Source organism: Leptinotarsa decemlineata, unplaced genomic scaffold, assembly GCF_025532065.1.
Source record: "Leptinotarsa decemlineata unplaced genomic scaffold, Ldec_3_MD MMD2_tig00026369_RagTag_RagTag, whole genome shotgun sequence".
Lineage (NCBI taxonomy): Eukaryota > Metazoa > Arthropoda > Insecta > Coleoptera > Chrysomelidae > Leptinotarsa > Leptinotarsa decemlineata.
The window spans coordinates 4,807,037-4,830,021 of record NW_027412709.1 but is presented as its reverse complement, the minus strand read 5'-3'; the positions used below and the strand labels follow the sequence as shown (position 1 = coordinate 4,830,021).

General features: G+C 33.8%; 1 protein-coding gene across 1 annotated transcript in view; it reads left to right on the top strand.

Annotated features, from left to right (window-relative positions):
* The first annotated feature begins 2,106 nt into the window (after nucleotides 1-2,106).
* The window catches only part of LOC111508593 (uncharacterized), a 95,920-nt gene continuing 75,041 nt past the window's right edge, over nucleotides 2,107-22,985 (top strand). The window contains exon 1 of the mRNA XM_074185210.1: nucleotides 2,107-2,252. Within this exon, the coding sequence (XP_074041311.1) occupies nucleotides 2,244-2,252 (9 nt within the window). The 5' untranslated portion in view covers nucleotides 2,107-2,243. The remainder of the gene's footprint in view (nucleotides 2,253-22,985) is intronic.

Sequence of the window (22,985 nt, the reverse complement as noted above, 5' to 3'; positions counted from 1 at the left end):
GGCAATCCTTTCTAACAATTCATCTCTCGAACGCACGGGTATTTTGTAAACTTTTTCTTTAAACATTCCCCACAAATAAAAATCTAATGAATTAGGATCGGGTGATCTCGCTGGCCAATTCCATGGTCCCAAGCGCCTCATCCACTGATCGTCAAATAGTCTATCCAGTTCTGCGCTCACTTCTCTTGTGCAATGTGCAGGAGCTCCGTCTAGTTGGTACCAACAGTTTCGATAATCTTCGAGTGGCAGATTATCCACGAAACTGTCTACAGTATTCTCCAAAATATTCAGGTAGCTTCTGGATGTTAATGACTCCTCGTATATCACGTACCTCAATTTGTTGTCCATCAACATGCAGAAGACATTAAAACTAAATTTTTCTTGAAATCCGGCTTCTTTTGTGACGTGAGGATTTTCACTGGACCAATAATGACGATTTTTTCTATTGAAAATCCCTTCTCTCGAAAATTTCGATTCATCAGTCCAAATAATTTTATTTAAAAAAAGTGGATCTTCTTGAATGCGTGTCAACAACATTTCACAAAATTCTACTCTCGGTTGAGGATCTTGAGGCTTCATTGCTTGAATTTTGGTGAATTTATAATCATGCAATTTATGTCTTCGCAAGATTCTTTGAACCGATGAATATTTTATACCCAAATCTTCTTCAGCACTTCTTATCGATGACTCGGGAAATGCGTGAAAATATGCTAAGACATTAATCTGGTTGTCTTCGAAAGTTACGGGTCGAGGCAAGTTTCTTGGTGCTTTTAAAGTTGATCCAAATGCATTGAAATTGTTCTGAATTCGAATAAATTTCTTGAGGTTCATTGGCGGTAGATTCGGATACATTTCATTGAACTTTCTACATGTTCTGCTGATAATTTTGTCACACTGTCCAAAAATAATAAACAAATTCATAAGAACTTCGTTTGAATAGTTTTGTTCCATCGTTTTGAAGGTATTTGCAACTTCTGAAGTGACGAAAATGTCGATATTATTAGGAGAATGTCACAACGCTACTGTCAAATAGTAATCATGGCCTGCTTACCAAATACCGAATGGAAATACCATTCTGAAGGGACATTTTCACAAATAAATGTTCATAAGTCCGAAACTTGACTAGTTAGGTATAGGTATGATATACATAGAAAGAAATCAAATTTCAGCAGCTTTCCGAATTTTCAATAATATACAGGGTGTTCCATTTAAAATAATCAAATTTCAGCAACTTTTTCAAGCAAACAAAAAAACTGTATTTTTTTACCACCCTGTATTGAAGTAACGGAGATTAGGCTGACGTGTGGGAAGTGTCCAAGTAGCACCTAACTCCAAACCAAATTTCGATATCATAGTACTTCTTAACTAAAAGATATCGGCATTTTTAGAAGTCATGATTTTCGAAGAAAAAAATTGAAATTAATTTTTATTTCGAAAACGGTAACAGATAGGTATAGGGAAATATCAAGAAAAGTTGTCGGGCAATTGTTGGAGATTCCAAAAATAATATTATATACAGAGTGTTCCATTTGAAAAATCAAAGTTGCTACTGCTTTCTAATAGAAGCGGCAACACCGCATTGTCGAAAATATTTTAGTTGGCTAGAGAATGTCCGAATATGCCCTCCATTGAATTTTCAAAGTGATCCGTTGTCTGGTTCACCAAAAACGTCTAATGTGCCATCCACCGTGAATCACCCTGTATAAACAATTCATTTGGTGCATTTCGAGTTGGAAAAATACATTACCATAACTTTTTGGGACTTTTTGTCCTCCATACTTCACAACGTGAGCAGGTGAATGCAAAAAACCAAATTCTGTTTTCTGAAAAAACCTATAAATTGTGAAGGTTTCTTCTGTCTTTTGAAAAAATCGAACAAGACAATACCCATTGAATAAATATGCATTGTATTTCACGGTCAACTTTTCTACTTTTATTTGAAAGGACGGAACTTTGAATATATGAAACGTGATGAATTCAAAACGGACATTATATTCTCCTTTCCTTACTTTCGATCGAAACGTACTGTTTATACAACTCAAGATTCATTAATGAATTCAAAATCAGAAACACTTTCGGTCATAATGATGGAGTAGTACAGAAAGCATTGTCACAGATGCGTATATACCGCGTACTTGCACTTGTCTGAATGATTGAAAGTGAAGGGGGGTATATAAAGTATCTAAGTACTAATAATTGACTATTTGTACATAGTGAAAACAAGTGCATGTCAGCTAGTTATTATGAAAACGGTATGAGTTTTGATATCAGTTTACGGTGCATCGAGCTTTGCTTTTGGAAAATCGCTGTTTTGGGTGCTTTTGGATTATTTGGAGTTACTAATATACTCATTTTGGGCAAGTGATAATTCTTTACAGGCAAATGAAAATAAAATTTGGGAATCAAAATACTTTCAAATAGAAAGTTTGTGGAAAATAACAAAGAAAATAGTATGCTATAGAATGACTAGACTTGAGAAACTCGTCACGAAAATGTGTTGTTATTGTTTTATTGAAAGTTCATCTACATTTCTTTAGGCTTGGGATATTTCATTTCATACAAAGATACATTTATTGATTCAAGGCAGTTTTTGAATACGAGCATTCGCTGCAACTAGATCATTCCAGATGTGAATAATTTATAATTTTTCATGTATCAGATTTTCTCTCCTCTGCTATTATCGAACGAAGACCTAATTTGCTAAGTTATTGACCCGAGACATTCTTTTATTGAATGTACTTCAAGTGGTTTCAGTAAGTAAGATTTCTTTTCTTTTCTTTTCTTTTCTTTTCTGATTACGATATGATGTTTTATGTAGGTGTAGAATTTGATAGCAAATTCGTCTGACTGGATATACACGAGTCATTCTCAACATCTGTAAGTAGTCACTGTCCTGAAATAAAAAAAATATATGAGTGATTCAGCTACGCTAAAAAAATAATAAAATGTTGCGTTTGAATGAATATCAGATTCAGATTCATCCAACTTGTTAGTAACATATAAATTTTGACTATATATTTCAAAACGAAACAACTTATATTTACTCATTGCAAATTGAAGTTTAGTGTCCTTTAAGATCTGTGATGAAGAAGTGTCAATAACTCATTATAACCCATTATTTAATGTAGATATATTTGAGAAAAACCTGAAATATATCATGAATTTGAAAAATGGTTCCAATAAAGCGAAAATAATCTTTTTTTTCGCTTTCAAATCTATTAGAAGATGGTATTTTGGTATTGAATACATGGTATTTGAGAATTTCTAGAATATCTATGACTGAAACGTACATTTTTCCTATCAAGTTATCTCGCCATCAATCATCTTTATAATAAATTTTTTGTTGGCACATCATTTTCCATCGGAAAAGAGGGCAACTAGATTCAAATGATTCCAGTTAATACAAATGACAGTATTCAAAACTAAATTCAAAATAGTGGATAAACGATTCCAGACAGGACTTTTTCTAAGGTTCACCTTTATATTTTTTTCGTTTTGTCGCTGTAGAAATGTGTACTTCTTGAATAAAAAGACACATTTTTCATAAGGATGTGATCGATTCCTCTCAATAAATCAAAGAACAGTTCTTGAAAGTTCAACCTCCTCGTATGGAATTTTTAATAACCTCAACCACTTCAAAAGCACAAATTTCAATGATACAGTGAGAAAAATATGTATTGCAAGCCAATCCAATTATATTCCTATAACATAAAACATTAATTTATTATCAACTGGAATGTTTCTTTTCCAAATATTTTCAATTTTACTGTTGAACACCAAACAAAAATGTTTTCCATATCTGAATAAATGTAAAATTCTTCCACCAAAAATATATTGATTTATAATTAATATTACCTCTAATTGATATTCAAAAACAATTATCAATATAAATGATGCCTGATTATGTTCAATTATTGCTTTCGCCATTACTAAATATGCCAAGGATATGTTTATCATCGATTCCAATTTTCATTAAATCTATTAATTGAATGGTGCATGATAGTGGAAATGAACAAGGTCTTCGATTCGAATTGATGAAACAAATAGGTTCACAACTTTCATTATTCAGGTCGATGAAAAAAAAATTCTGTTAAATAAACTTGTATCAGCTCCTGCTAGATGTGAAAAGGCAAATATTCCATTGAAGAAGTTGATAGTTCCGAAAAGTATAATTCTGGTATACAGGGTGGGAAAAATCTATAAGCACACTATTGCTATCTCGAGAACGGTGGGAAATTCGATGTTGAGTGAATCAGACAAAAAAATGTAGAATATTACTAGAGTTTAATCCCGCCACCAAACCATTATTTTTAATACCTCGACACGTGTCGATGTGTTGAAAATAACGGTTTAGTGTTGGGACCCAACTCCAGTAATATTCATCACTACATCGGAGGTTTCAAATAAGGCTTCGCAAAAGAATGTTAAAGAATGTGATAGAACTATTGAGGAATCCAGATTATCTAAAGAAAATAATTGAAATCGTTGATTTTGATTTTTCTGCTCCAGTATTTATGATAAGAAATGTATTGAAAACATATCCTTGATTCCACTTAAGGCTAAAATAAGCAATCATTTCGTTTTCCGCACGATATTTCGTCCACCCCATCATTTTTTTTCACTGTTCAAATATGAACCTGCATTTCCTATAGCAAACTCTGATTTCCTTTCAAATCCTGCACTCATTACTACATAGGAAATTCCTCCGTATCATTTTCAATTCGAATAAAATTTAATTTTTTTTCGTGTGTTTTTTGCATTCAGAAAAATAATATTGCGATATCATGACACCCGTATTGATTTTTATCATTTTATCATTTTCATCATTCTCTTATACAATGGACTGACAAAATATGAAGAAAACGGGTAATTTGATTCACGTGATGATAACATATTGTTTCTAACAAACGAGTTATGACCTTCTTGAAATTTCAGAGTAGAATAATAATCCAAAAACAATTGATTTTAAATACTCCTTTTACAGACTTTGGATTGGATTTTTCACTTGGTAATAACGAATCAAGTATTTCACCTGGATATTGAATTTCAGGTACAATCAACCTAGTGAGGATGCTAATTTTCGGAGTGGAATATTGACAAAAAGTTATGCGTGGTAGATGAATAGAGGATTGAGAGAGGAATCAGAATTTTCTATGAAATTATTGGTTCGTATTTGGAAACAAATATGAGGGTAACCATGAGTGAACGAAACGTTGTGTCACACACAAAATGACTGTGTATCATAGCCTGAAATAACATCGACATTTTTCATAGATCTTCCCATATTCTGTATAATAAAGATACTAGAGAAGAAGAATTAAAGATTCAATTATTTTTCATTTCGAGAACGGTTCATGTTAATTCGGGTTCTTCAACATATCGCCATCGACTTCTGAAGGGACTATTTTTTTTATGTACTCAACACCGTATCTTCTACTGCTACCAAAATGACATAATGTGCAATTAAATTTTCGCAACCCGGTATATTTCTCCTAAAATGATTTCTCTGTAAAATATCTCGTATACGTGGTGGAACCGGCCGTTACTTGATGAAAATCTATAACGTATTCCTGTATTACATTATTGTGAGATTCCCACTGAATAGTTTATGAAGGCAAAACATGTGTAGCACTTCATTATAGCTCCTTCAGGCTTGTTCACACTAGGTAGTAGTCAGTATTTTAGTGATAATCTCACAATAAAGTACTACCTACTTGAATACCTCCTATGTGACAAGAATAGAAGGAACTTGGTTTATTTTGATTCAAGACTGGTAGATTTCTGTTGCTGATCTTGGAGAACAAGCCCTGAACATTCCTATATACTCTTATCGAAGCTACGATAAAATCCCTTATGGAAATTTCCGATGCTAGACAGTTCCATTGGCTGAATAAATAGCATATTTTTATCTTATAAGGAAAAACAAACCTACAAAATTGAAACTAAACTCAAATTATTCCGTATCCAAATATTTTCGAACTCTTTCAATATCTCTTATAGATGCTTATAGATGTGCTCGAGATTTATTTCTCAATTCACTTCTACTGTAGTTGAAAATATCACCCATTTTATAATTTGTTAGCATTAGAACACATCACATCAACTGAAGCTTTACACATAATATTTATTTAAGCTCTTTTGCACTCGAAAGTGATATTTGATCTAGACTCCATTGTCGGCATATGAAAACCTATTTGTGATAATAGTACAGGGAAGTCAACTCCACCATTCCGGAGCTTGTGTGGAAATATAATGCATGCTTGATTTTTGCGATTTTCTAAAGATACGAAATCGAATCTGCGTTGTATATTCATATAATCAGATACCCAGAAGGATAAGCTTCATCTATCTTGGAGCATAGGAAATTTTAAAAACTGTTTTTGGACTTTCTCGATGGTTATTGAGGGTTGAGGGTATGAATGGAATTCCATATTAATGATCCATATTCTAGTTTAGACCTTACCAGACTGAAGAAAAGATATGCGAGTGCAGTGATACCGTTAAAGTTCCTACAACTTCTATATACGATTTGCTGATTTGGTAATTTCGATTATGTGAGAGTTGAATGTGAGCTGATTGTCTCCAATTTGATCGATATGTTCCTGTATCAATACAATCATCCAAATTAGAAATTGAAACATATAGATCTGACTAATCTGCAAACATTAATTTATTGCAATCTTGTGTCTTGCAAATATCATAAATAAATAACAAGAATAACAATGGCTACAAGTTAGAACCTTGGGGAGAGTTTACTGCTTGCAATATAGTTTAATGAGCATATTCCATTGTATGATACATAATGTTTTCTACTAAAGTATGATTTCAAAAGGTTTGAAAAAATTTTATTAAAAATCCAAACAATAATTTTTTTTTCAGTATTTTATGGTTTATCCTATCAAAGACCTCAGAGAAATAAGTATACACCGCATCAACCTGTCCTCTTCGGTCTAGTAATTCACATAAGTATTGACTGAAAATGTTATCGAAAGTAGGATGGGGCATTTTCAAAATAATAAAATACTTTAGGTTTTCTTCTAAACTTTAACAATTGATATTGTCATGAAAAACTGATATACTGAATAGATGATAAAGGACCACGCACACTCCTTATGCAAAATGGCTTTCTGTCGAATCGCTTGAAATATTAGTATTTTGATGAGCTCTATCCACTGATCAAAAGTCACCAAAGGCACGAAAAAATTCTATGTATAGTTTTCGAAATATCACACATAATTATCGATATAATTGAAAAAACTAAATGTAGTCTATAGTTCGGATCTCAGACCAAACTTTCATATATATGTTATAAACTTTAAAGAATAATATACAGGATGAATCGTTATTAGTTTTGGGTACTATAAAATGAAAAATGAAACTCTAAAATGAGTTGACGCTTTCATGCACATTGTTTAAAAAATCACAATGACTCATTCAACTGTTTCTAGTTGGGGTGTTGAGGCCACAATACACCGAAAATATTAGATTTATTATTTTATATAGAGCGATTCACAATTTTCGTTGCGATATATATTATTGTTTCGCAATGATTCGTTTTTCACATTTCAACAAAATTTTCACTCGAATCAGGTGAACATATACAGAAACCAAAATCAGAAATTAGCAACAGAGTGATTCAAATAACTCATATCTATTTATAGGATTTTGAAATATTTTTGTTACATTTCGCCCTGTATACTAAAATTTTTACTGTGAAATTCTTTTATATTTCAGCATTCCATAGTAAATGTGATTTGTGAATTTGAGTAAAAATTACAGAGAATTCGCATGTACCGTTTTCTATTTATATACAGGCATAGTCAAGTAGGCATATTTTTCAAGTTTTTCCAAATAAAAGCATAATTTATTATGTATACAAGGTGAGTTGTGAAAAAATCGTGAGACTTTATACCATGTTTTGGATAATAATTTTTTTTCGATATTATAATATAATTTCCGGGAGCTAGATCTTTCACATAGTTCAGATGATTAGCTTAAAATAAATTCGGAAATCACGATATCTCTAAAGCTCTGTTGTAACCGGCAAAATGTCGATCTTCAGGTCAAAGAAGATAAAAAGGTTCAATTTGTTCAGTTGTAATCGTTCTTATGCTCTACTCACCATTTCAACTCTCTCACTAGGAATGATGGAACATATGGGGAGATATCTTATTCCGTTGCTAATTTCGAATCCAAACGTTAGGTAAATCAGTTGATAGATCAATTGCCATGCAAGCTATAGTGAGGTTATTCCGATATTCCATCGTTCTTCTGATTTGTCCAAATGTAACGATTTATTTGATATTATTCATCGTCACAATCTGTACTCTCTAAGTATAACCTGAAAAGAGATGTCAATATGGTTCAAAATATTGAATAACTTTGATATCATTTTTGAGTTTTCATTCAATATAGCATATGTTCAAATGAAAATCTCACGTTAGAAATATCAATACAAGATTGAAATATCTTTTTTTTTTAAGTTTTTATTTCAAATACAATCGTCCGAAAAAAAGTAGTAAACATAATTTTTATACATTTTTTTCCACTGAACTGAACCAAAGAATGTAAAAGTCGAATTCAGTATGATGCATTGACAATTTTTCATTCGATAAGAGAAATGAAATTCTTCGAGAAAGTTGTAAAATCAATTTTGTTAAAGTGGCATTTTCCTTTTCGATGTTAACTAACAATACATTAGTAAAATATATTATAAAGTTCTGTGTACGATTTTCACTAAAAGGGTTTACTGGCGTTTTGTGGACCCTTCCAATGAAAATGGTCCAGGGAACAGTATAATATATTTCTCAAATATTGATTTTCATCAAGTAAAATCAACTTGAATGGACGAATAAACATTGTTTTTGATAATTTGTAGTCAAGTAAGTTGATAAAAAGTAGAGTCGAAAAAAGATACAGAACTCAAAATTTCATTTTTTGATTTCCCCAGTTTATTTCAATATTATGGTATTCTAAAATCTACTAATGTGATCCAAACAATGTCCAGAGAATTATTTTTCTATCAGAGTACGAAAAAGTTTTCATTAAAGAATATTATCGACGTGAAAAAATATCTAGAGCTATCCATTTTGGTCACTGCATAAATGCTTCTGGTCGGGTGCTGGATCTGCAAAGTAGCCGTCCGTGATAGAAATTCCACATTGGAAGGTAAAACCTCATTAATCCTCGTCTCATGCTTGTTTCAACTTCTAAGGGTTGCCGTTCTTGAGAGGACGACAACTGGTAAATGGGAAAACGCATTTTTGAAGACAAGATTTATGCAACAGATGGAATAAACAATAAAAATCATCGAAAAAATATCGTAACATTCTCAGTTCACTTTGTCTTTTCTTATGAGTAAATCGTTCTTTACGATACTGTGTGACTGTTGCTGAACTATGTGATAGATCTAGCTTCCGGAAATATATAATATCAGAAAACTGTCGTCAAGTCGAAAAATTATGATCCGAAACAAGGTAAAGTCTTACGATTTTTTCACAACTCACCTTGTATACATAATAAATTATGCGTTTATTTTGAAAAACTTGCGATATGCGATATGATTTATTATTGTGGGATAAGGCAAATTGGGTCATCGTCTTTTCAAAACTCATCTACCGAGAGCGAAATCACATTTTCAATATCCTTGAAAAATATGCCTACTTGATTATGCCAGGTTATAAATAGAAAACGGTACGTACGAATTCTCTGTAATTTTTACTCAAATTAATAAATCACATTCACTATGGAATGCTGAAATATAAAAGAATTTGACAGTAAAAATTTCAGTATACAGGGCGAAATGTAACAAAAATATTTCAAAATCCTATAAATAGATATGAGTTATTTGAATCACTCTGTTGCTAATTTCTGATTTTGGTTTCTGTATATGTTCACCTGATTCAAGTGGAAATTTTGTTGAAATGTGAAAAACGAATCATTGCGAAACAATAATATATATCGCAACGAAAATTTTGAATCGCTCTATATCAAATTATGAATCTACTATTTTCGGTGTATTGTGGCTTCAAATAGAAACAGTTGAATGAGTGATTGTTATTTTTTAAACAATATGTATGAAAGTGTTAACTCATTTTAGAGTTTAATTTTTCATTTTATAGTACCCAAAACTAATAATGATTCATCTTGTATATCATTCTTTAAAGTTCATAACATATATATGAAAGTTTGTTCTGAGATCAGAACTATAGACTACATATTTTTTTTTTCAATTCTACCGATAATTATGTGTGATATTAACTAGTTAATATTAGTCTGAAAGTGGCATTTTCCAGATTTGAAACCCTGTATTTCGAGAAAACTATACATAGAATTTTTTTGTGCCTATGATAACTTTTGATCAGTAGATCGAGCTCAACAAAATACTGAAATTTCAAGCGATTCGACAGAAAGCCATTTTGCATAAGGAGTTTGCGTGGTCCTTTGCAACACTAACAATTTCACGTTGAATCCATCAAATACAAAGGATATCAGAAAGTCATTATGATATTCACCCACCGCCAAATGTCTGATATGGTTTTTGTCTATATCTCAGATTCCGACGGAATGCAAACCAACCATCGCAAGCTTCTTGAGTTGTATCCAGAGTTACGTATTCCTCGAGCCAACTCTGAACTACCTTGTTTATCTCGCATAAATCAGAAGATAAGATCTGGCAATTGCTGACATTTCTTTTTTCTCGAACCTAATCTTTAAAAATGAATAAAAGATAAGAACCGGTAATTGCTGACATCCATTTTTTTTCAAATATTATCTTTTACAATGAATAATTGCATTGTATAATTTGTTTTGATGTTCTCTAAGACGACAACCTTGTAAGCATTATGACCAGTAAATATCTTTGATCATCATGATTTTTACCCGAGAATTACTTAAGCCCAATAAGAGTTTATCTCGTATTTAATCTACAGTGCATTTCTTTGATGTCTTCCCAATTTTTATTTTTTGAACGTGTCAAGTCAAAAAATTGAAATTAAGTATGATGAAATTAATGCATGATACTTTATTTTGAAGTGAAATTGACAGATGAAACTTTCAAGATGGCGACTGGGTGCCATTTGGGAAAAAATTTGATGGAAAGGGGGGTCTAGTGACACATCATTCAGAAGCTCCTGAATAATACTTCATAACCCTGGAATATAAAGTCCATATCTTCACATACTGCAAAATGGCAAAACATTTAATAATTTCCTGAAGACAAACACATTAATATCGATATTTCGATAGTTTAGTTATTTTTTGTTTATAAAAATTGACAAAAAATGTCAGTACGACAAGGAACATAATTTTTCAGTTACAATATTCTCATTCAGTTTTAGATTTTACTAGTAGAGAGGTACCACGTTAACAATCTCTAAAATGGTCAATTCTTGTCTATTGGAAAAAAAAATTTAGGTGATTTTTATTTACGGTGCAACGTGTAACTTTCACGAGACCATTCCGGAAGAAGAGCAAGTGCAAATAATTGGTAAGATGATAGTAAATCTTGAACAATCTACTTATTCCCTCGCGAATGTTTGTGAGGTGTCTCCTTCTACTTTGTGAAAACTTTTGAAGAGAAATGTACATTTTTTAAAACGACAATGTTCACAGACAAAATTGCCGTTATTGGAGTGACACCAACCCTCATGTTTTCCCGGAAATATATACCCAATATCCAGAAAAATTAATGTTTGGGCAGAAATATTGGAAAACCATATTGTAGGACCTCTATTTATTGATCAAAATTTAACAGGGGAACTGTATTTGAATATGCTGAAAACTTATGAATTCGATATGAATATTGAATTTCAACAAGTTGGAGCACCACCACATTACTCCAGACAAGTAAGAGACTATTTGGATACCACTTTTCACGGTCATTAGATTGGCTGTCGAGGTCCTGCAGAATGGCCAGCTCGCTCGCTAAATTTGCAAACTTGACACCTTCGGACTTTTTTATGGGGCTATTTCAAGCAAAAGTTATACGACACTGAACCTGCTCCAATATTGGATATACGTCAGAGAATAATAAATATTTGTACTAAGAGATATTGACGTTACTGTGTTCGAAAATGTTCGGCGTGAAGTATCGGAAGTATCGAGCATCTTCTGAAATGACCTCAAACTTATTACCTCATATCATGTAGTTAAATATCAATATATTCAGGCAATTATTAAAAGTCTCGCCATTTTGTAGTAGTTGAAGATATTGACGTTATATCCTATGGTAGTGAAGCATTTATCAGGAGCTTCAAAAAGATGAATCACGAGACCCCCTTTTCTATTTCATTTTTTTCCCAGATGTCGCCCAGTCGCCATCTCAAAAGTTTAAGCTTGAAACTTCGAAATAAAGTATTCATGCATTAATTTCATTATCCCAAATTTCAATTTCTTCAGTTGACCCGTTCAAAAAATTAAAGGGGGGGACATTATAGAAAAGCACTGTATATGCCTTTGACAATGTATACCTTCAATATGTAAAAATTTGTGTTGTTGTAAACTCGAGCTCATTTTGTGACCAGCTTTCTAGTTGAATGAAACTCACAGTAAGGTACGAATAATTTTATTTGTGTTGAGTTCAAGTAGTCGGTCATTCAGTGTGTTTCACTCCTTACCGCTGCTTCTACGAACCACCTCTGCTGGAAGCACAACGAACGTATTTCAAGAAACTGAAACACGGTTCGTTCATTCCATAAACAGCTGAAATTGGTAATAATGATTCCGTGAGGTGATATCTAGGTAAATGGACCTTTTTCTTCTATTTGTCATTCGAGTTCATTTTGAAAAAAGTATCGTTAGGTCGTTATCGACCTAATGATTTAAAAGACATGAAACAGAAAATAAGACATGTAAGACATGTTCGTGATTCACTTACAAGAAATATCTTGGCAAAATATGTAATATATCGAGGGGTAGGCACTTATTCAACCCGTTATACAATGTGAACAATACGAATACAAAAATAATTGTTAATATATTAATTTGATTATATCTTCGTTAGTCTATCCATTTTAAACACTGCTCTTCATTGAAATCACCAATTAGGTAGGTGCTAACATTTTATCCGAAATTCGCTATTTCAGTTTTTATCCAAAGAGACTAATGAAAAATTTCAAGTCCAACTATCATCTACATCTAAATTTAAAGGTGTAGATACTGACTACGAAGTAGTCGTCTTGCGAAAATGTCACAATGAAGTATGAATCTACTGAAAATTCTGCGGGCGGTAATATCAACAGCAAAAGTATTCTAGATCAGAGTTGAAATTGATGTAATTTTTCCATACATTCATCTTATGATATAATTAATTTTTGATATTCCTAGGTTAATGCTATAAACTACTATTTTGAAAAACTTGCAGCTATGAGTTCACGTGATGATTTTGTTTGTCATATTCATAATGACTCTCATTTTACGCAAAAATTCAATAGTATTTTTTTCAACTGATCTTCTGTGGAAAAATCACTCACCATTTCTTCGAATAATTGTGTGAGTAATCAGAGAAGTAGTTTTGAGTTGAAAATAGTATATTATGCAAGGATCATGTAATGATGGTTATTAAGACACGAGCATTAACCGGGATACGAAACGAGCCGAAGGCGAGTTTTGTATGGTATATGCGAGTGTATTAATAACCATTACATGAGAGTTGCATACGCTATTTTTTCTAAACCCGATAAATAATGAAAAACTATAAATATTATATTTGTATTGAACACATTTACAGTAATTAACTCATATTTTTAAAAAAAAACACAAACTTAATGGTATTATTATGGATATATGAAAACTATAAAGATTCTAATTATATTTATATTGAATATAACAACTGTAATTAATCTGATCTTTTAAAAATATTGGAGTCGATGGTATTCCTTCTATATCGCTGTTTTCAGACATTTTGATAATATAGATAGGTAATATGAAAATTGATTTTGACAAATAAAGCAATTAGTTACTCAGGTTAGAATCTAGGACAAACAAAGGAACAGGATTCTTGATTGAAAAATTATGGGTTTCTATTGGTTGATAATCTGTATCGTTATGAAAAATCTGTATCATAATGGATATCATTATGAAACGGATTATGGTCATATAAGTGTATTGTTAGAGTACGGGTGTAGAAAATAATATATTATACACGGTCCTGCATCAGTGGCGCGGTGTTCTATATCACAATTTAGGAAACAGATTGTACGAGCAATCTCATTGCACGAGCTCGACGAAATAAATATATTGGCGGTCACACAGGATGTTAAATTTTTTCTGGGCGGATCCCAACTGTGTTTTTTTAAATAGCAACCTATATTTTTTATCGCTTTTTCGATTTCTACATAGAAAATGAAAGACACTTTATGTATATCTTCACTTCAAAAATTTCGACGGTTTTCGAGGTATCTAGCATGACAGGTTTTTTTTTCCAATATTCGTCACTCAGAATATTTAAAATCCTAAAGTTGTGCCAAGTCCAATTGAATTTTTTTTTGGGGCAAATATCTTACATTGGTAACTCTTTTAAACGATATATGTGGAATCTACCTGTGATATACAGGGTATGAAAAACAGCTTGCCACATATTGTAAATAACAATTTGCAGAATCTTCCTTATCTTAAATAGAACACCCTAAATATTATTGATCGCCAGGGTGTTCTATTTAAGATAAGGAAGATTCTGCAAATTGTTATTTACAATATGTGGCAAGCTGTTTTTCATACCCTGTATATCACAGGTAGATTCCACATATATCGTTTAAAAGAGTTACCAATGTAAGATATTTGCCCCAAAAAAAAATTCAATTGGACTTGGCACAACTTTAGGATTTTAAATATTCTGAGTGACGAATATTGGAAAAAAAAACCTGTCATGCTAGATACCTCGAAAACCGTCGAAATTTTTGAAGTGAAGATATACATAAAGTGTCTTTCATTTTCTATGTAGAAATCGAAAAAGCGATAAAAAATATAGGTTGCTATTTAAAAAAACACAGTTGGGATCCGCCCAGAAAAAATTTAACATCCTGTGTGACCGCCAATATATTTATTTCGTCGAGCTCGTGCAATGAGATTGCTCGTACAATCTGTTTCCTAAATTGTGATATAGAACACCGCGCCACTGATGCAGGACCGTGTATAATATATTATTTTCTACACCCGTACTCTAACAATACACTTATATGACCATAATCCGTTTCATAATGATATCCATTATGATACAGATTTTTCATAACGATACAGATTATCAACCAATAGAAACCCATAATTTTTCAATCAAGAATCCTGTTCCTTTGTTTGTCCTAGATTCTAACCTGAGTAACTAATTGCTTTATTTGTCAAAATCAATTTTCATATTACCTATCTATATTATCAAAATGTCTGAAAACAGCGATATAGAAGGAATACCATCGACTCCAATATTTTTAAAAGATCAGATTAATTACAGTTGTTATATTCAATATAAATATAATTAGAATCTTTATAGTTTTCATATATCCATAATAATACCATTAAGTTTGTGTTTTTTTTTAAAAATATGAGTTAATTACTGTAAATGTGTTCAATACAAATATAATATTTATAGTTTTTCATTATTTATCGGGTTTAGAAAAAATAGCGTATGCAACTCTCATGTAATGGTTATTAATACACTCGCATATACCATACAAAACTCGCCTTCGGCTCGTTTCGTATCCCGGTTAATGCTCGTGTCTTAATAACCATCATTACATGATCCTTGCATAATATACTATTTTCAACTCAAAACTACTTCTCTGATTACTCACACAATTATTCGAAGAAATGGTGAGTGATTTTTCCACAGAAGATCAGTTGAAAAAAATACTATTGAATTTTTGCGTAAAATGAGAGTCATTATGAATATGACAAACAAAATCATCACGTGAACTCATAGCTGCAAGTTTTTCAAAATAGTAGTTTATAGCATTAACCTAGGAATATCAAAAATTAATTATATCATAAGATGAATGTATGGAAAAATTACATCAATTTCAACTCTGATCTAGAATACTTTTGCTGTTGATATTACCGCCCGCAGAATTTTCAGTAGATTCATACTTCACGGAAACCGAAGGGATCCATTTGTTTCATATGGATATCGGTATAAAATTCGAAATGGATGAACGTGCAACAGACCATTTCAAAAGAGGCCGATGCGAGAATCACGTACACGGAAGCATACTGTACAATATGGGTGCCGTAAAGTCGTATAGTTATTTCGAGATGGAATAATGCCACTCACAAGAGAAAACCGCGACAAGTATCAGCACAAACTCCGACATATCTTATAAGCATAACTTGGTTCAGTTTTCGAAATTGAACTAGGTGCTCAGAACCTGTCATCAAGTTGGCATCCGTTCATCTATGGGGTCACATAGAAACGGAATTCACTACACTCCTGCGGCAACTCAATATGAACCAATGCATGAAGGCTTTTTGTCATCCCATGGGGTCTCCGTTCAAAATACCTGATCTGTCTCTTAGGTCTTCAAACTACCGGAGTCGCGTAGAGATTCCTCATACTAGTTACGAGTTCTGCTGAGAGACGCCAGAGACCTTATACAGTACCTGACAGCATGTTCAGCATATGCGGTATTAGCCTATACTTAGTGGCATAACACGGTCTCAAGGGTGCTCTGTTATCAGTTTGTCACTTCTATGATATTGATGAGACAGTGATGTTGCTTCAGAAATGGGTCAAATTCATTGGAAATGTGCATTACTCCCCCTCAGGTACAAACTAATGATCCTGGCTCTTCTCGACAATCAAATCCAGACGAGTTTAATTGTAGAGTCAGCTCTGTTGAGGCCAATATCATCCAACAAAAGTAAGAAAAACGGAAGAAATATCGGGGATTTTCTCTTCAAACATATTGTAAAGATAGTCGTTTTGATTTTTGAATTTTTTATTGGAATGATGCCTTCCCTACTCGTAAGAATATACCAGCTTTTCCCGATACGTCCGAAATATTTTTGTTAATGAAGGAATTGGTTAGTGATGCCGTCACGCCCTCTAAATGTGTCAGGGCATCAGGAAGGACCTAATTGGTACAACCAGTTCAGTGAAACCAATAATATGTTATGTCATGTTATGTTATGGTAATATGCTACAAACATTTGTGAGCAATATGTGTTCCAGAACAGTGAAACTATTCACCTACTTGAGGTAGATCACGTCCTAAAATACAATAAAAATGTGAGATTGAACAAGATCCTATTATGAATAATATGAACAAATAATATATTACAAAAATGATTCCAATACGGTACATACAAATTCTATATCTCCGCTTTCGAATTTGCCCTGAATGTTTCGGAGTTTTCATCACTTTCAATAACTACTAACTCAAATTCGATTGAAAACTCTCAATCCAACGATATTGAAAGATCAAAAAGAGAGCTACAATATTTTGGAATTCTCAGTGAATCACTCTCCGAAATGGAATCTTGGTAACTTTCTTGATCGCGTAATATCATTTCATGAATGATGATTGGAAAAAGTATAAGAATATCATAATAAACAGAAGCTGCTTCCATAATCAAGGTATCGTCCGTTCTGACTTACATCTTTTTGCTGTTGAAATATTAATCTTCAACACTTCATAAGAGACATCTCGAATCAGTCAGTGTTTACGAATAATAATAATCATTATAAAACCATTATTTCTCTTTCAACCTATCTGGCTTTGTAATAAAGCTTTTCGATTAGAGCCGAGTGATCTGGTTTTTAAAGATACAAACACATGTGATTTATTCGGTTACAAAAAGTGTTTTTCGTATAACTCAGTCTTCTTATGAAAGTAGTAGTATCGAAAAGGGATTTTTCTCTGACTGCCCAGCGTACCCCAAAGTACAGCGTATAAAGGGCAGTCACCATCCGAAAAACCAGAATTATCAGGGAGACCTGTGGGGTCTGGACGCATCCAGGAGGGGGTCAGCTCTGCCAGAGCTGCATCCGAGGGTGCCAGCAGTACAGCAAAGCCCACCTCCCCTCGATCTGAACCCTCACCTCAGACTCAGGGGCTTTCAGACATCTGTGCCGCACTGGACCAGATGAAGAAGCTGTTTGTCAAATTCCCCATGCTACAGAAAATGTTCACGGTGAATACCGTCATGATAACTGCCAATGTCTAGATCACCAACGTTGTCCAGATCTCTGAAGATCGTTTTTTGGAAGTTTTTTGGCATTCGCACAAAAAGACTCGACTTCGAAGATTTTCTGATCCATCATAATATTGATGTGGCTCTGTCACAAGAGACACATATGAGAAACGAATCCATTGTCATTCCAAATTACATATTCTACCACGGAGAACGTGTTGGACGTGCTGGAAGGGGAATTGGCATCTTTGTCAAACTGTCTTTCCAGTGTGTACAATACGGCATCGACAGTGCTCGATTACACGGACATGAGGCGGTGGGGATCGAAATTCGCCTGAGCAGGGGTTATTACAGAATAATTTTGGTTCACAACCCTACGAACAATCATTTGCTCTCAGACTTACTGAATAAACTGCTGATGAGAAGCAACATTCCGACAATTGCTGCTGGCGACTTTAATGCCGAACATAGAACATGGAGCAGACCCACAAATTGAAACGGCCAAACGCTCCATGCGCATGTTGACAGGCATGAATATCTTGTGCTGGGACCAGATGAGCCTACGTACTATCGCAGGCAGACTATGCCTGACGAACTAGACATCTCGCTCCTCAGAAACGTCTCCCTGACTAGCGAAATTTACGTTTTCTCGGAATTAGATTCTGATCATAATCCAGTAATCCTGTTATTGGGCGATGATCTTTCTTCTCCTGATCGATCTAAGATGGATTGGGATATCTTTACAACCCAGCTCGGAGAGTTGCGCGCCCCTCCTGAGGTACTTCGCTCTCCCGACGAACTCGACGCGGCAGTTGAGCATTTCGAGCTTTCTATGAATGATGCGTTTCGAGCGGCCACCTCCAGGGAGGAGTGTCCGCTGAGGAGCCATAATGAGTTTCCCCTTCGTATCAAAGCCTTGATACGAGTGAGAAATCGCTTGAGAATGCTCTATCAGCAAACCTCCCTCCCAGGAGATAAAATTGCGGCAAGCAGGATGACCAATCAAGTCAAACAGGCCATCATTGATCACCGAAACGAAAGGTAGGAGGAGCTCTTGGAATCCTTTCAGCCTGGGGATGACGAGCTTTGGCGAGTCACCCGCAGACTCATAGGGAAGAAGACTGCTCAGGGCCTGATCCGGTGGATTGAGTCTTTCGTGAAACACAGATCATTTCAGGTTAGAGTAGAGGACTCTGTGTCTGACTACAGAGAGATCCTCGCTGGAGTGCCATAGGGGGGGCGTGCTCTCTCCCACTCTATACCCTCTTCATACCAGCGACCTTCCGAGCGTGTGAAGATATCCCCATACGGCTCTCCTCTCATCTTCCATGGGTTGAGAGCTCGGCGTCGTATACATACAACGTGTATTGGACGACCTCGAGCGCTGGTACTTCGAATGGAAGATTCGAGTGAACCCGGATAAGACTCAGGCGATAACTATGGGAAGATTGAAATCTTCTTCGGCCAGAAAGGTAAGGATCTCTGGGAGGGAGATTGACTGGCAAGCGCGGGTGAAGTTCCTCGGTCTTCTAATAGACTGCAGGCTCACCTGGAAACCACACATTATGTGCGTTCAATCAAAGATCGAGGGTCGGATAGCTATTAGTATGTACCCTCTGATTAACAGAAAATCAAAAATGAGTCTGAAAACCAAAATTTGGTTTTCTGACAAAACTCAGCTTCAAGGGTGAGGTGCTGGGCTCCCACCTGATGAAACCGAAGATGACACGAACGAATAAGTCCAGTTATCACCCGAAGACGATTGTGAATACTAACAATCGACATGTCGTGTGAAGTAACTTGGTTTGGATACTTTTAATTTTGTTGTTATAATTTTCATTTTTTTTTCATTGTTAACTGTGGTTCTGGCGTTGAATCTGGTCATTATTACGCCTTGGTCAAAGACGAAACGGACTGGTTTTAAGTTTGACGATAGTCATGTCATGAAGTTTTCTGGCGATGTATTGAAGCTATTGGAGCCTCTGGAGACACCCTACATTTTGTTTTATGAGAGAGAGGACATTGGCAGATCAAGTTCTTCAGATGATGTGGTGCTGCATGTTTATCCGGGTTTTCCTACAGGTGAAAAAGCAAATGCGCCACTGGAGCGCCAATTAAATTTTATTGTTGCTTTCATTTTTATCGTTATCAATGATCCCTTATATTATTTTCATTTCTTGTTAATAATTTTTTGATTTTTCAGCTCGTGTTAATAGTTCAATTTTTGTTTTTTTTTTGTTGTTGCCTGTATGTTATGTCCGAACTGATGAAATTTACGGGTTTACCCAGCAAAAACAGAAGAATACCTCAGTATTCTAAAACGATATTCTTCTTAATAATTGCAGATAACCAAATGAAAAATCATTTCAAAATTTGTTATATGGGAAAAAACAAATACTAAAACAAAATTATTGCCAAAATTTCTCTTCCTAAATAAGGTGAATGACGTGACAGTCATGATATTAAAAAAAGCAAAATCGTGTAATACGAAATGTCTAGACTGAATCATTCGAACCAGTGAAGTGATTCGCTCTTGCAACCAGGAAGGCACTCAACAGAAACCGTTAGCCAACAATAAATTAATTCATTGCTAGTTGTTTAAAAACTGAATTAGTAGTTGATTAGTTCCAATGAAGTGGTTTTTTGTGAAAATGCAATACTGTTCGTATGAAATAGTATAATTAGAATGTGAAGGAGGAACTTATTTAGAACGTCAACTTGTGCAAGAAGTCGTATGCAAAAATTACGGTTATTTATGTGCATTAGCATGTCTAATGCACAAACACGCACGCTGTCGAGAAAGCGATGGAAACGGAAACAAATGCATATTTTGAATGTGATTATTATATACAAAAATTTTCTAAATATTTCACATATTCAGAAAATGCCCTTCAATTCACCTTTGTTTCATGTGACAGAATAGATGATAATAAAATGTTAATCCAGCTCTGCCGACGATGCTATCCAATGAATGATGAAAATATCCGTTCTTCATCTCTAAATTTCAAAAAGGACGAATTCCATAATTGATTTTTTCCCAATTACGTTTCACCTATATACTACAGGGTGTCCCATATAAAACTCCGCGGGCAAATATCTGAAAAATGAGAGAGAATATCCATATTCCGTGAAGGCAGATGATTTTGATGTCAAAGGGTCCTCTTATTTGCATTATTTGGTAACTCTCTCAAACGATATATGTGAAATAATATTCTTTAATAATAATATCCTTTATTCAGTAGAACACAGGATTACAAAATTAAATGAAACCTATCAAATACGCATTTCCTATGCAAACTGAAAAGGCGGAGTTCATCTTGAGCACCTGGAGTGCTCAAGATGAACTTACATACCCTGTATATCACATACCTGTGATATACAGGGTATGAAAAACAGCTTGCCACATATTGTAAATAACAATTTGCAGAATCTTACTTATTTTAAATGGAACACCCTGTATATTATTGATCCATAAGGAGCACCAACGAAACCTCTACAAATATTATTGAGTATTTCCTATGGCTAGATTCAATAGTTTTTCTTAAAAAATCATTTTTTTTTTCGAAAAATGGTCGTTCTTCCTATTTCTACGCCATAAACTCGATGAAAGAATTTGTTCAAAGCGAAATCCATTTGACGACTGTTAAGAATGTACGAAAGATATCTTGTTTCAATTTTGTACATCATAGCGTATCCTATAGTTTTTCTTATTTTTGTTTTTTCTAAAAATGACAACTCTCTATTTTATCGCCATAATATCAATGCTTTTTTTACTGTGAATTCCACAGATATATGTTATGTCCATAACACATTTATTCTTTGAATAGAACACCGTGTAATATCTTCATTTGATGCACAGTTTTTGTCCAAGCCTTTCCTTAAAATATCGCTCCATGCCTAAAATTACCTGTTGCTAGATAAACAAGTTTCAAATTACACCGCAAAATGTACGTTCTTGAATAATAACAATAATTTTAATAATCTTGAAATTTGTGCCATATTTTTTAGGTCTAAAACAGCGAATAAAATAAAATGAAACGATTTGTTGAAACTGGATGTATTAATTATTCTAAACATTAGCGCATCAAGCCAGCTACCAATGAAGATAATAAATTGCAAGTTCTTCTTGTTGTTGAAGAAGATCCTAGTACGGTGGCCCACTAGATCACCAGATTTAACCAAACTGGATTTTTTCTCATGAGGATACATAAAAAATATGGTTTACGTCGAGCCACCAGCTTCTTCCGAGAATATGCGACCAAGGATAACGAATGCTTTCGGCAGCATTACACCAGCTATCTTGCGCAGGATAGAACAGTCTTCCAAACATAGACTTCAGCCCTGCATTCAAGAAAATGGAAGACATGTCGAACATATTTTATGAAAGTTTCATTATCAACGTTCATTGAACTTTTCCTTTTGTAGTTTGTCAGTTGACAAATTTAAATGTCCAGACCTTAAGCCCTGAATTCATGAATATACACCATAACATGAAAAAAATTTTGTAATATTCATAATGTTTTTTCATTTGATCTTGTACTAGTATCTACACTACAAGTACTAGCCATAGGGAATACTCAATGAAATTTGTAAAGGTTTTGTTGGCGCTCCCAAAACCTTTACAAATTTCATTGAGTATTCCCTATGGCTAGTACTTGTAGTGTAGATACTAGTACAAGATCAAATGAAAAAACATTATGAATATTACAAAATTTTTTTCATGTTATGGTGTATATTCATGAATTCAGGGCTTAAGGTCTGGACATTTAAATTTGTCAACTGACAAACTACAAAAGGAAAAGTTCAATGAACGTTGATAATGAAACTTTCATAAAATATGTTCGACATGTCTTCCATTTTCTTGAATG